The sequence below is a fragment of the Centroberyx affinis genome, unplaced genomic scaffold, assembly GCF_046629955.1.
Source record: "Centroberyx affinis isolate AG114_WGS23_722 - 3 ecotype Tasmania unplaced genomic scaffold, CSIRO-AGI_Caff_v1 ptg002601l_1, whole genome shotgun sequence".
NCBI classification, from domain to species: domain Eukaryota; kingdom Metazoa; phylum Chordata; class Actinopteri; order Beryciformes; family Berycidae; genus Centroberyx; species Centroberyx affinis.
In genome coordinates this window covers 63,449-78,200 of record NW_027280801.1, presented here as the reverse complement: position 1 = coordinate 78,200, position 14,752 = coordinate 63,449, and the positions used below count along the sequence as shown (strand labels likewise).

The window sequence follows — 14,752 nt, the reverse complement described above, 5'->3', positions numbered from 1 at the left end:
TGCGTATTCAGAAACAACTTTACAGATAGAAACAGAGTGAAAGAGCATTTTGTAACAAGTGGATTTCAATGTGGCAAAAGATAAGATAAAGATGTCATATTTAATATCAGAATACGGGAAACGTTATTATAGCAGAGACGGAAGCAGAGACAGAAAATGTGAATTTTAGCATTGCCATTAACGTTGTTTTCTTCTTTCTGTTGCTGTTTCTATCGATGCGCTGTGGGATTATACAGAATTTTCTTTTGAACTTTCTGAATTGGTGTCTTTTTCGTATACTTACTACTTGTATTTGCTATTCATTATTTTTATGTTGTTCTGTAAAGCACTTTTTGAACGCTGCTATGTAAATAAATTTGTGTCTTCTTCTTCCTCTTACTATCTCCTCTCCATTGTGTCAGGAGGATGGGGTGAGTTTGTTTCGCAGTCGGCCCCCGCCTCTGTCCCTGTCCCAGCGCGGGGCTAGCGAGGATGTGACCAGTGATGAAGAGCGCATGGTCATCTGTGAGGAAGAGGGGGACGATGATGTCATGGGTGAGTCAGCTGAGCGGCGGGGCAGCCCGGGGCTTAGAGAGACTGTCCCAGAACCAGAGAGTCATAGATTCGACTCCCACAGCAGCCAGCGCGTCGACAGTGTGTTCTGTGGAAACGTGTTTGAACCCCGGCCTGCTCGCTCTGTGGTGTCATCCAGAGAGCACACACAGCTGTCTCACTGGATCAATACCTCCTTGAATGTGTTTTCTATTTTTAGCTGAGTGTTATCCTTGGAACACATTTGCTGTTTTCTGTTAATTCCACATTGTTCTGCCCCTACTTGTTTTATTTCTGTCATTCTCCTTTTGTACTTACAAACTTTTGCCATACTACTGTATACCTTCAATCTGCTACCCACAATTTACTAGTTATTATAGTCAAGTACATGCTAGTTCTAATTTGTTGCAGTGATAAGAGTCACATGCAACTTCTCCAAATTGCCACACAGGAACCAGAACAGAGTTGCTGCCATTGCTCAGCTCTCATTGCAAATGAAAGGACTTCCAGCAAGTAGCTGTATCGAGTTGCTTGCTATATGAAAACATATCTATAGTTCCCATTGTGTAAAATGTATCTGTCTTTTAAAATAGTAACTATCTGTGTCCCACCCCCCAGAGGATTCATGTCCCGAAGGCTCCATTGACCTCAAGTGTAAAGAACGAGTGACGGACAGCGATGAGGACGAGCCAGATGGACAGGTAGGTTCACTGATTATCAGATTCAGCCAGACTCTGGTTGAATTACCATTCAGAATTGATTTAGTGTCTTCCCTGGGATTTATTTGGTTTGGCTAAATTAAATCAGCTGAATTTTATTGGGCAAATCCCAAACATGTTGTGCTCCAGATATACTAAAGCAATGTTAATTGAAAGGATTTTACTCAATGTTTGAGTCAGATCTGTGCATGGTCTCCTTATCAGTGAATCAAACATTAGGGAACAGATTTTGTAAGAGGTTGCAATGCAATGCACTATGTCAAAGGCAGTTTTCTGTACCATGCTATGAGTTAGACAATGAAACTGAATCTGGATGTTCATCAGTAAGATAAAGTAGAAATAGATGTAGCTTGGGTTACACTGTAGAACTTTTAGGAGTTGTATTTTTATCTTACCAGTATAATATTGTATGTAAGGCACCATATCACTGACATTTCCATTTAAGCTTTCTGAATTGCTTAATTCCCATTGAGCTTTAAAAACTCATTTTCAGAGTTAAGTTGATAAACTTGTGTTGTCAGGGAGATGTGGAGAAGAACTTTAGATAGTATCTCCTCTTTGATCTCTCTATCTCTCTCTCTCTCCTCCCTCCAGCATGGCTTCCAGCCAGTGGCGCGCTCCTCCCTCCCTTCTTCCTCTCCCTCCATCCCTCACTCTGACCCCAAAGGGAGTGCAGGAGGAGGAGGTGCTGAAGACGGCTGTGAGAGGAAGAGAAAGAGAGGCACGGACGGCGGAGAGGAGGGGAGTGAGGGCGGATCCAAGAGAGGAGAGACAGTAGCAGCATCAGCAGGAGAAGGAGGTGGAGGAGGTGGGCAGGTTCTCTCTCTGTCCGTCCCCGGCTCGATGCCCAACTCCCAGCCTCCCCTCGCCTTGGCCCAACACGGTCTGACCCAGGTCCTCGGCGCCGTCCGCATGGCCCCCACCGTCGTAACCAACGTGGTGCGACCCATCGCCAGCACGCCCATCCCTATCGCCAGCAAGCCGATGGAGGGAGCCGTCACCCTCAGCCCCCTCCCCCAGGACAAGAAAGCCACTCTTCTGATTGGAGGAGCCGGACCTCAGCAGCTGCCAATCACCGCAGGGGGTGGGTACCTGTCCTCATCCTCCTCCCCCAGTCCGGTCAGTGTAAGCGCCGTGGGTGGCGGCGGATTGGTCACTAGCCTAGTTCTGGGAGGGTCCTTCCCAGCCGCCCAGGCGGTGCAGCTCCTGACCCCCCAGCCCCCGGCGCCCCGCGCCCCGACCCCCCTCCCTCTGCTGCAGCCCCAGCTCCTCCCCGCCGCCGCCGCCTCTCTCACACCTCCCGCTGGCTCCAAGCCGCTAGCGCAGGTCCAGTACATCCTGCCCACCGAGAGCCCCTCCTCCCCTCAGCTCACGCACCAGCCAGCCGGCATCCTGTCCCTCCCCTCCGCCCTGCCCTCTGCCCCGCCCACCACTGCCTCCCTGGCCAATGGCGTGCACTCAGGGGCGGGAGTCAGATATGCGTCAGTCAGCCCCGGAACCAGAGGTGAGACAGAGAGCAAGGATTGGCTGGCAGAAAAGAGAAAATCAGAGAGTTTTCCTGCCTGTTAAACTCAGGCAGGACCACCTAACTGAAAAAGCGACTAATCTAATCCCCCAAATGCCATGCAAAACACTCTGTATTCTTTTTCTTTTCCTTTTTCCATACTTCCTTTTCCTTATTCCTTGTTAATCATATCTGAAAGCCAAGGGAAACACTGAAAATAGATTTGATTAGCTTACGTAAAGGGGCGATAAATGATTGACAGGAGGGACACAGTTGACATGAGTATAGGCGCCCGCCGCCCACCCGTGCCTTAATCACTTTCTATTCATAACAGAGTCAGAAGCAGCAGAACATTGTTCCTACTTGTTATCAGCAAGGAATTCCACCTATATCAGTAGTTGAGCTGTCCTCTCTGTCTCTGTCTGTCTCCACCCACCTCTCCTCTCGCTCCTGTGCTGTCTTCACCTCCCCTCTGTTTGGCTCGATTAATCTATTCCTCACTCTGACTGATTTATCTCTCTCTCTCTCTCTCTCTGTCAATTTCTCTTTCTGTCTCTCTCTCTCTCTCTCTCCTTCTCACTCATCAGTCCAAGCCCAGTCGCCAGTCTTGCAGAGCAAGATGTTGGTTCCCATGGCAACAGTAAGAACGGGGTCTACTCCTCCTCATCCTTCCATTTCCCTGGTGGCTCCGCCTCTTCCTGTACAGAACGGCCCCCCAACAGGAAACAAGGTAGCTATATACACACATCCACAACAAGTGTCAACAGCATTAAAGCTAAATCAGGGCCACACAGCTTGCTGACAGGGGACAAGGTAGTTATATCCACCCAACAACAACAGCATTAAATCTAGAAGGAGACAACACATGTTCCTGAGAGGAAATAAAGCAGCTAATATTGACCTCAGTGTTGTGAAAAGAGCAGTGGGAGGAAGCCTGCTTCATGCACTACTTTTCCTGCTCTCTGCTGCGGCCTTTGGACCTTCTTCATTGATCTGATTAAGACCAATAGTTTTTGAAAAAATTTTAATAAAACTACACCTCAGTCCCTGGGGTCACAGTACTGTCTTACCCCAGCCATTCCTTCAGATGGAGACATTTTGAATGGGACATGTGTGTGTGTGTGTTTGTGTGTGTGTGTGTGTGTGTGTGTGTGTGTATGTGTGCCTTCCACAGATCATCCAGATCGCCCCCATGCCTGTGGTCCAGACCAACGTCCACCCTAGCGCGGCAGCGGCAGCAGCAGCAGTGCATCCTGGGAGCCCCTTTCCTGTTTCCATGGCAACGGTGATGGCTCCCGTTGCCGCGCCGCCACAGACGGTTCTGCTGACCTCACCTCCCACCAGGTCACTAATACAGGCCTGTCACCCGAAACACAGAAACACACTGTATATACCCAGTTCATTCTCCTCGCCTCCTGCCTCAGCTGGTCAGAAGAGAGTTTAGTTTAGTTCAACAAGATCACAAGACGCTGTCAGATTTCCAGTTTCACAGCTCATGAGATCAATTTGACTTCATGTGCAGTAAACAAAGACGTTCATACATGCCGCATGTCAGTATGTCACTGACACATCTTTGGACACATTTTGTAGACACTCCATCTTCACTGGAGACATGTCTGCTATTATTCTGTTAAAACTTTAAGATCTCAATTTCCCAAATTTCCTTGTTACTGATACACAGAGGTAAGAGAAAATATAGTTTCAGTTGATCACACTGGAGAAATTGGGAAATCAGCTGGGTATATATTTTGCACTTATATCTTGTTGCTCTCTCCTTTGTACATCCACTGTATCTGCCACCGTTCATCCTTTTTAATTGTATTGGGATTGATCTTGTTGTCTTTGTATTGTATCTGTGTTGTCATTGTGTTTTTATTGTGCCTCACTGCAAGCTGAATTTCTCTCTTGGGCAATAAAAGTGAACTGAACTGGAGAGCTGACCAAGCAGATTATTTTTCAACAAATGGCAGTTACAAAGTTTCTTATTGGGTGTTGAAAATGTTTCCAGCTGTACTGAATGTCTCACTTTTTTTGCATATTACATTGTGTAACATTTGTACAGTTGGTAAATTCTGAGGTCATTATTAACTGTTTTTTAAAATAATATTTTGCTATATTCAACTTTGACACTCGCAACTCTTTTCTCCTTCAGGATCACCTATGTTCAGTCCAGCCCGGGGGTTACCACGGCAACGGCCCAACAGGCCCCACCCCCTCCGGGCCCTGCCTATCTCTCGTCGCCTCTGGCAACCCTGGGCTTCACGGCCATTGCCCCGGCCGGCCAAACCCTGGTCCAGCCAATCGTTGCCGCTGGTCAGCCACCACTGCTGACTCCAGCCCCGCCCCTGAGCTGTCAATCACAGACGCCTACACAGGCCCCGGCAACCAACGGTCGTCAGGTAAAGAGGAACCAAGGCCTGCACAACACACACAAAAAACTGCATTGTATAGTATCAGGAAGGAAATTTGAAAGATGAAATATAAAAAAAAAAGTTTATGATGATGTAGTTTTAGTGCTAAATAGTGTAAAATGCAATTTACAATACAAAGAAGCATCATTTTTACTGTCATGTATGAATCACAGCTTTAGTTCATCATAAAATGTTGACGTTTTCACCTACAGTTTTTTTTCCCCCAAGTATTTTTATTGAATTTTTTTAAAAAGATAACCTACAGTTTAAAAATGAATTAAACCTTGTCGGGAGCCTTTCAGTACAGGATGCACACTTTCTTTTAAAAGAAGAGTGAGCAGTTCACTCACCTTTCAGCACTTGTATTTGTTGTATTTGTTCAGACGGCTGGAAAGCAGAAAGGCAGAAAGAAAACCAGACTCAGAAAGAAAAAGCTCTGATGTGATTTGATCCCAGGTCAGCAGGAGCACATGTGGCTCCAGAGGCAGCAGGCTTAAAGGTGTTCACATAGCATTCTCACATCAATAAATCATTTCTAGTATTGTGCCGGCGCAACAAAATGTTTTTTCTTAGGATAGGAATGCTTGTAAAAAGTCTCAATAACATGAAAGAAATTCTCATTCAGTGAGGACAGCAACTCCCAAAGACAGACTGCAACATTGTTTCTCTTAAATAAAGACAATATGTCCAAACCTGTCACTTTTTACCAGTAAAGACAGCTATTTTAAGAGAAACAATGTTGCAGTCTGTCTTTGGGAGTTGCTGTTAATAAATCATTACCACATTCATTTTGAGACATTAGTATAATCACCGTAAACAAACTAGACCTTTGCCGAGAAGATAGTCCGCCTTTACCGGCCTCTACACTGTATTTTACATTGTGTGCCACCAGGGTGGAAATCAGCTGGATTGCTTTATGGCACAAAACAGGAACCTTTTCCACTTTGAAAGTAATACACAACTTTATTCTAGTTCCACTATTCTAACTGCGTAGTTTCAACTTGATGTTAGTTTGCTGTTCTGGTATTCACTGTTATGAAGGGCTGTTCTTGGCTCTTATCCTTCTTCTTGCTCTTCAAAACAAACGCAGGAGGAGCCAGGGAGAGGAGACAAGTAGCAGTATCTGCTTTACAACAGGAAATAACAAGGTTTATGGGAAATATGGTCTTAATTTTGAGAAACAGAAACACAAAATGCTACACGACTTTATTTGCTTCGTCCAAGTCTTCCTCCAACCCGACAGCTGTCTGAGGTTTTCTTGACGCGGCTGCTCTGTTGTCTTTTACATCAGGTGCTAACTGCCATCTACCCTGCGCCAACCGTTTCCCTGGCAACAGGCGTGGTCTCCGTGACAACCATGCCACCTGCGGCGGCGGCGCCAGCCCAGGGCGCGGTGAACCCCTCGTCTCCGCTGGCGATGGGGGTGCAGGGCTCGGTGGTGGCGACGCCCCAGCCCAGCGTGGCTGTGGAGGTGGAGCGGAAGGTGGAGGTGAAGAGAGAGGTGAAGAGGGAGAGCCAGCCGGACGCTCACACTGAAGCTGGAGGACAGGCGACGCCCAGCTGGGCCGCCAACGCCTCAGTGGCTTCCTCTAGGAGCAACGCCGCCACAGGTAATGTCATTTCCTGATAACAAACAAGTCCATTAACAATCAACATGAACAAAACAGAGTCTGCAATGATCTTGATCTGTCTCAGCAGTCAAAGAAGAGCCGGACGGTGTTAAGCACATCAAAGAGGAAAACCTGAGCGACGGATACAGCAGAGAGAAGTGGGGCGAGATGGACGGGGAGCGGGACAGAGGGGTGAAGAAGGAGAGCGGTGAGAAGAAGAGAGGCAGAGAGACGGACAGAGAGGAGCACAGCATGAGCGACAGCAGCAGAGAGGTGAGACGGGCTGCAGATCTGCTTCATTCATTCAGTCATTCATTCATTCATTCCTCTCAGCTGTACTTTTTTAACTATCATGATTATAATGCCAAATAAACCCATACACAGATTAGGTTTTAAACAAGACATTCAAAAGAGTTTCACGCCAGAGTTTTGGCACCAGCTTTTTTTTTTTTTTTTACAAGGTTTTTACATTTATTCATGGGATATTTTATTTACTTTATTTTATTTAACACACCAGGAAGTCCCACTGAGAATCAATTTCTATTTTACATGGGAGTATAAGGATGATATCTGGAATACCATGGAAATTTGAGAGGTGTAAACCAGACAGAGAAAGTCAGGGAATTTGATAACTTCTCTGTGGAAGTAGGGAATTTTACAAATGCGTCACTTTACAAGAATATACCAGGATGTGTTTTCCAACTTCTGCCAGTTTTTCTCCATTACAAGTCCAACTGTAGTGGAAAAGACTTGTTTACTCCTTTAGAACATTTCTGAGCTGAAAACAACATTATCAAACCAGGACGGAATCACATTTTTAGGTCATGGAAGCGTTCCGACTTTAGTTTTGGAAAGTCGAAGCAAAAGTCATGGAATTTTACATCAGGGCCAGAGTGGGAACTCTGTTTTATCAATCAATCTTTCTCTCAACCCCTATTGTCTCTCTCTCTCTCTCTCTCTCCCCTCTCCAGGCTGGACCTCGTTCCCCTCCTCCCCCACCCTCAGGGTTGGACCCCCCTCTTCCTCCTCCCCCCGCCGAGAGAGACCCCACCTCTTCCTCAAAGAAGACCAAGTTCCGCCCCCCGCCCCTCAAAAAGACACCCGACTCTGTGGACAAGTAAGTGGGAAAGATAACGGCACTAGAGGAGCAGTGGGAACATTACATTTGCGGTTAATTAATTCAGTGTGAGTGAGTTGGGTGTCTAAACGAAGCTCAAATAAAAGCTTCATGTCGACGTGCGTAAGAATTTGGAAAAGAATCATCCAGCAAGGGAGATATATTATATGAAATGATTTAATTATGAACAACTGCTCAAATAAAGGAAATACCTGAGTAAATGAGGGATTGAAATTGATTAAAAGAGGGTGCATTTTACTGTCATGATTTAGGTCCATTCAACCTCTTTGAATGCAAGACGAACTTCAATACAAGTCCAAAGTCATTCTTGGTGATCACACGGAAGTTATGGCTGTTGTAAAAATCAGTGCCAAGGCGTAATGAAGCAGCTCTGGCAGCTCTCTTGCTGGCTCAGCGCCCTAATAAGACAGTGTTTCCACTATTGTAGCATTTCTCAAGCCGAGAAAGCCCATAGGACAGTAGCTTCTCTCCTGTATCTGTGGTGTGAAGCAGCTTGGAGACAAGATACACCCCACCGGATGTTTCGTTTTTTGAACATAGTGGCATCTAGTTCCATTTTTACACTGTGGCCAAGCTTCCAAGTGCTTGGCATCATGGTGGAAATTCTTTTTTGTTTACTAAAGTTGAGTGGGAGGTCTACTCGCCTTTTGTGTTGTTGTTTTTTTCATTCTTTATTCAGACAGTAGGAAAGTAGCAGCGGGCCAGAGGACACTCTTAAAGACTCTCTTAACCGCTGGATGTGTGATCTGGGTGTCTCCTCCTCCTGCAGGGTTCTGTCGGGGGCGTACTTCGAGGAGCGCTTCGCTGAGCTTCCGGAGTTTAAACCGGAGGAGGTGCTTCCCTCCCCGACCCTGCAGAGTCTGGCCACCTCACCCAGAGCCATCCTGGGAAGCTACCGCAAGAAGAGACGCAACTCCACCGGTGAGGGATAGAGGCGGAGAGGCGGAAAAGTTTGTCCGTGGAATTTGAATTGATGGCAGTGGTAATGAACGTAGAACTGATGAACTCTGTTTGTGTCGCACGTTTCAAAAACAAGGATCTTATGTGCTGTATAACAAGCAAAATACAACAAGTGAACCTGTTCTAATGGAGAGCGCAGAATGTAAATGATTTGGATATCTGGTTTGTAATTAAATGCCTCTTCTTACTTGCTCCCCCATCTCGACTGCACCTTCTTTTTCCCGTCATCTCTCCCACTCTTCCATGTGTTATCATTCTGCTTCTTCCTCTCTTTTTTCTTTCATTTCCCATCTTCTCCTTGTGCTGTACCACTCCTTCTCTCTTCCCCTATTTGCCCCTTCTTCACCTCTCCTCTTCCTCTACCCCATGTTCTTCTTTTCCCCCGGTTCTCCATCTCAACCCTTTCCTTCCTGTATTCTCTTCATTTATCCTTCATCCCTCCTCTAATCAACTGTCTTCTTCCTCTCTCTTCTCTCCTTCTTCATTTTTCACCCCCCTCCCATTCTTCTCCCCATCTCTTCTGTCTCCTTGATCTTTATTTCCGTCTCATCTTCCCCAAATTGCCCTTTCTTCATCTTTCATCTTCTTTCCCCATTGTCTTCTTTCCCCATGTCTCCCCCTCCTCCCTCTTCTTCCTCCATATTCCCTTTCTTCGCTCCCCCCGGCAGAGCTGGAGCCGACAGCAGAGGACCCCAGCTCCCCGAGGAGGAAGACTCGCCGTCTGTCCAGCTGCAGCTCGGAGCCCAACACCCCCAAGAGCGCCGCCAAGTGTGAGGGAGACATCTTCACCTTCGACAGAGCAGGTACAGCAGCCGAAGTACTGAACTGCTCCGCTGCAGCAGCTGTCAGTCATTGCAGGATGTTACAGAGATTTCCTGGGATTAGTTTGGACACAATGGTGTGATTTAGGGCAGCGGATTTTCTGGAAAGCTCACTCATTTTTTTGTAGGTAGGTCTCAGTTAATACAAGTATAGAAAAAAGTAGAAAACATACACACTATCCAACGAGGCTGAACATTTTCTTATTAAGAGAGATTGTACATTCATTGCACTTCTAAGCTGCACAATGCAGTTTTGCGCATTGGCAGCCCCAAGTGGCAGCAAGAGGAAACTGTTTGACTTACAAATCCAGAAATCATGTAATGTGACAGTGACTTGGGCTGATGAGACGGGTGTATTTTTACATCAAAGTCTTGCCTTGTGCAGCTTTTCCAAAAGTGCAAAAGGAGCAAGGTGGAGTTCAGCAAACATTTTGGTCAGGTGGCCGTTCTTCAGCACATTCAATCAACCCAAACCAGGAGCTATATATACAGTATATAGGTCAAATGTTGATGGTTATCTTCTGAAACACTGAAATGTTTTCTGTGTTTATTTGTGGGAAGACTGCAAGGACAAAAGTCTCCTGATATAGTTTAGTTTAATTTAGTTTAGACATTGTTAGTTTAGTGTTATTATTCAATAAGTTAAGTTTATTTGTAGAGCCCTTAATCACTGTTACAGTCTCAAAGGGCTTGACAACGCCCACATTATGAAAACAATAAATGAAAATAGCCCCCCTTAACCTTAGACCCTGAACTGCGTATGAGGAAAACCTCATTAGACAAAAAAATGGAAACCTTGGGAGAGGCAACACAGAGAGGAATCCCCCTTCCAGGACTGTCAGGTGTGCACTGGCTGCAGAGAGCGGGCAAACAAAAAGATTAAATGTTAATAACAAACTACAGCATAAACAAAATACACAGAATAAACACAATAAGAGCGCTTGGGTGAAACGTCTGGATCTGGCTCAGGGCATCAACAGATACTAAATTTTTTCCATTTTGTGAGACTTTATACTTTTTACTCCACTACATTTCAGAGGGAAATATTGTACTTTTTACTCCACTACATTTATCTGACGGCTGGAGTTACTAGTTACTTTGCAGAATAAGGTTTTACATGCAAAACATACAATATACAAGTATATTGAGCAGTTAGACCTACAACATTAAAATACTTCTTCCAGGTTAATGCATCAATAATTTAACACTCTGAAAGAATGAGTACTTTTACTTTTGATACTTAAGTACATTTTACTGCTAATACTTATATACTTTTTCTTTTCTAGTAAACTTTCGAATGTAGAACTTTTACTTTTAATGAAGTACTTTTCCATTATGGTATTGCTACTTTTACTTAAGTGAAGGATCTGAGTACTTTTTCCACCAATGACCAAATGACAGTGAAGAGAAAAAGGTCTTAAGCCTTGATTTAAAGACATCAGTAGATGTCTCTCTAATCACAACAGGGGGAAAAAGCATTAGATCATGCACTAAAGTTCGCCGTAAAATCCCCATAAATCAAATGAATGCGAAGGCTCATCAACAGTGCCGTGATGCCTCTCCTCGCTCCCCCAGGTACCGAGGCAGAGGATGTTCTAGGAGAGCTGGACCGGGTTCCTTACTCTTCTCTGCGCAGAACCCTGGACCAGCGCCGGGCTCTCGTCATGCAGCTGTTTCAGGAACACGGCTTCTTCCCCTCAGGTAAAACCCCCGCTCTGATCGGTCATTGGTGGTTGGCCAAGTGTGTGAAATCTTGCACTCTGGTCTTCGCTGTCTTCTCATTTATGCCATATAACAAATATATATGAAATAATAACGTAGGGCCCTATTACGGTAGCTGTAATGAACTATAAAAAAAAAAAAGTTTGGACACACATTTTTCTTTATTTTTACTATTTTCCACATTTTAGAATAATAGTAAAAACATCACAACTATAAAATAACACAAATGGAATTATGCAGTGACCAAAAAAGTCCAAAACAAATCAAAACTATCTTATATTTCAGATTCTTTAAAGTAGCCGCCCTTTGCCTTGATGGAAAGGCAAAGGCTTTGGAAAGAAATTCATACATAGGATCATCAATGGCTTTCAGATAATGAAAAACTTGTATATTAAATCAGGTGTGTCCAAACTTTTGACTGGTAGTGTACATTGTTATACTGGACAGTATATGTGATCTATATGATATATATGTAATTTATGACCATTATTGACCTGTATTGACCAGTAGGAATAGCAGCAACATTGAAAGAAGTTCTCTCCTCCTGCACTGGTCACTGGCACAGTTCCAATGGTGAAGTAATCATTGATTACTTCATCATTGGTATTGATCAACAGCCCTGCAGATATATTATGGTCATTTTGTGCTATTATGTGCTATAAAAATCTCACTTATTGCCCTTTTAAAGAGTGATACCATGCTGGATATATGGTAATAATGTCATCCAGATATAACAACCCCTCCATCCCCCCTCACTCCCTCTTCCCCCCTCCCCCCTCCCCCCTCCAGCCCAAGCCACCGCTGCCTTCCAGGCACGCTACTCTGACACCTTCCCCACCAAGCTGTGCCTGCAGCTGAAGATCCGCGAAGTCCGCCAGAAGATCATGCAGACGGCGACGCCCGGAACCTTCGAGCCCGGAGGGTCGATCGAGGTCGGCCCCGCCCCGCCCCACAGCTCCTCTTCCAATCAGCAGGCCCGGGAGGACGGAGGGGCGGAGCTGCAGGGAGACAAAGGGCAGAGCCCCGAGGAGCCGAGAAGCGAAGGATCGTAGGCTGGCGAGGATGGAGAGGACGGGAAAGTGAGAAGAAGAAAGGAAGAGAAGAAGAGAGCGAGGAGTGTGTCATCCCCACAGCATGTTCTTGTATGTGTTGAACCAGGACTACGGATGGCTCCAGTGGAACCGTTCTACTGGCGCTGTTCTCCACCAGACCTGGGCAAAAATACATTTGAATACGGTCACAAATAATTGAACTACTCAAGGTGCGCTTGATTTGTCTCATCAGACATTTAAAAAGCCTCAAAAGTGGACGAATCACTTGCAAGACATGATGAGTCAAGTGCCCCTTGTGTTTTGTTTTTTCCCCCAAGTATCCAGAATAATTTCAGCGAATAGTTTGCCCAGGTCTGCTCTCAGCACATTTGTACAGTAGTTTGTAGTTTGACACACAGACTCTGTGGTACACATTCTCTATCTCTCTGGCACACACACACGCACACATATACATACATATACATAAGCAAACACATGCACACACAAGAAAAACCCTGGTGCATATGTAATCTCCAGCATGCACATGATCCTACACAGACACACTCTACACACACACACACACATGCACACATCCTTACCAAATCAGACTGTTACTCTTGGTTGGCAGTCCCCAAGAGCCGCCACCAAGGACCATGATACACAAAGGCACTTTGTCACTTGTTGTGCAGATGCAGTTTGCTGTTGCCAGCCAGCCAGCCAGCCCTCAGATGCCATTGACTTGACCTCCTTCTCCCCTTCCACTCCTCAGCACAGTGGTCGGGACACAAATACAACCCCAACGACCTCCACTGATATTCCACAGCCCCTCGATGCTGCAAGACAGACAGCACACACACACACACACACACACATACACACACACACATACACACACAGTCAACCCTGGTCTGACCAAGCCATTGGCCTGCACAGTTTTTAGTGATTGTAGTAAGAAAAAAAAAGACAAACTCAAAGCATGAATACTATTCGCTCCCGAAAAAGAAAAAGGAGGCGGGAGTTGGGACTCAGTGTGACCAATCTTTGCACCTTCAGTTATTGCCATTTTGACAGACTGAGTCCTCATTGGCTGGAGCTGATGATGTATGTCTGTATGTATGTTGGGGTCCCCCCCTCCCCCATCCTGTGTGGACAGGCACCATAAAGAGATTATGTAAAGACTGTTGGTTGTGAGGTTTGGAAGAATCAACGTTACGCCCGACACTGACTAGCTCCTGACAGAGCACAGAGAAAAGGCAGCAGAAGAAATTGGATGATGTTCATTGGCTGGAAGATTTGTATTCCACCAATAGGAAGTCAGATAACAATAGTGAATAAGGACAACAACAACAACAAGAACTTACCAACAGAGAGCAAAAGTAGAATTTTTAACCAAACGTCTCTGAATCACCCAGTGGATATGATGTTGCTTTCTCTTGTTATCGTTGCCGTGGAAATAACCAGTTTTACCGTGGCCTGTTTTTCTCTCGTGGCTCTATGGTGTTTCTTTTCCAGCATAAAAAAAACACAACAAAAAAAAAAACTTCAAAAAAGGGGACAAAGTCAGTCTGTGCCCCCCAACCCCCCCTTACTTATAATTGTACTTGGGGCCGTTCTCCCCCTCCCCTCCCCTACGATTTCTCACCAGACACAGCGGAGTGGGGATGGGGGGTGGGGGTGGGGGGGGCGGGGCTTGTCGTTTTGTAAAAACGTTGAAATCAGGTGTTTGCACAATTTGTGCGGCTCCTCTCGTCTGGGGACGCCGCAAGTTAAATCAGGAAAGTATTGTTTTTAGAGATTGTTTTAGTAGAAAAAAAAATAATAACCTTGTTCCATATGTTATCAACCACCTTTCTCCTCCCCTCGTCCTCCCTGCCTTTTCCCTCACTCCTTCCCTCCCTCCTGCTCCCCCCCCCCCCCCCCCCCCCCTTCTCAAGTGTTGTTAGAAAGTGCCCTTAAGCACTGGTCCAGGGTCAAGCGCTATGTAGCTCAGGATGGTTCTGGTTAGGGTTAGTTCAGGGAAAGCAGATCCTAGACCAGCCCTGGAGGGCAGTCTCTGGAGCCCTCCCCTCTTCCCTCTCTTCTCGACACTTTATCCTTTCCCATAAAATGGTGCAATAGGACATTTATTTTTTTGGAAATGGGTGGGTTATTTTGTTTTTTGTTTTTTTCGGGGGGAAGGCTCTGTGCCATAGATATTAAATCCAGTGCAGTCAGTCAGTCAGTCAGAGGAATGAGCTGTTGTGATACTATCTATAACTATGGTAAAAAACAAAACACAAAAAAAAAAAAAAAAACAGAAGAAGAA

The 14,752-nt window shown here is 45.5% G+C and overlaps 1 protein-coding gene across 2 annotated transcripts in view; it reads left to right on the top strand.

Annotated features, from left to right (window-relative positions):
* cica (capicua transcriptional repressor a) overlaps positions 1-14,752 on the top strand; it is a 37,409-nt gene extending 22,657 nt beyond the window's left edge. The window contains exons 10-22 of one of the 2 annotated variants that reach the window (XM_071534668.1): positions 402-534; positions 1,150-1,232; positions 1,845-2,334; positions 3,342-3,484; positions 3,929-4,098; positions 4,907-5,153; positions 6,457-6,775; positions 6,864-7,048; positions 7,747-7,892; positions 8,683-8,834; positions 9,542-9,676; positions 11,270-11,395; positions 12,206-14,752. In XM_071534668.1, the coding sequence (XP_071390769.1) occupies positions 402-534; positions 1,150-1,232; positions 1,845-2,334; positions 3,342-3,484; positions 3,929-4,098; positions 4,907-5,153; positions 6,457-6,775; positions 6,864-7,048; positions 7,747-7,892; positions 8,683-8,834; positions 9,542-9,676; positions 11,270-11,395; positions 12,206-12,468 (2,592 nt within the window). In that variant the 3' untranslated portion in view covers positions 12,469-14,752. Of the gene's footprint in view, positions 1-401; positions 535-1,149; positions 1,233-1,844; positions 2,755-3,341; positions 3,485-3,928; positions 4,099-4,906; positions 5,154-6,456; positions 6,776-6,863; positions 7,049-7,746; positions 7,893-8,682; positions 8,835-9,541; positions 9,677-11,269; positions 11,396-12,205 lie in introns of both variants that reach the window. The other variant, XM_071534667.1, reaches the window with a different exon arrangement.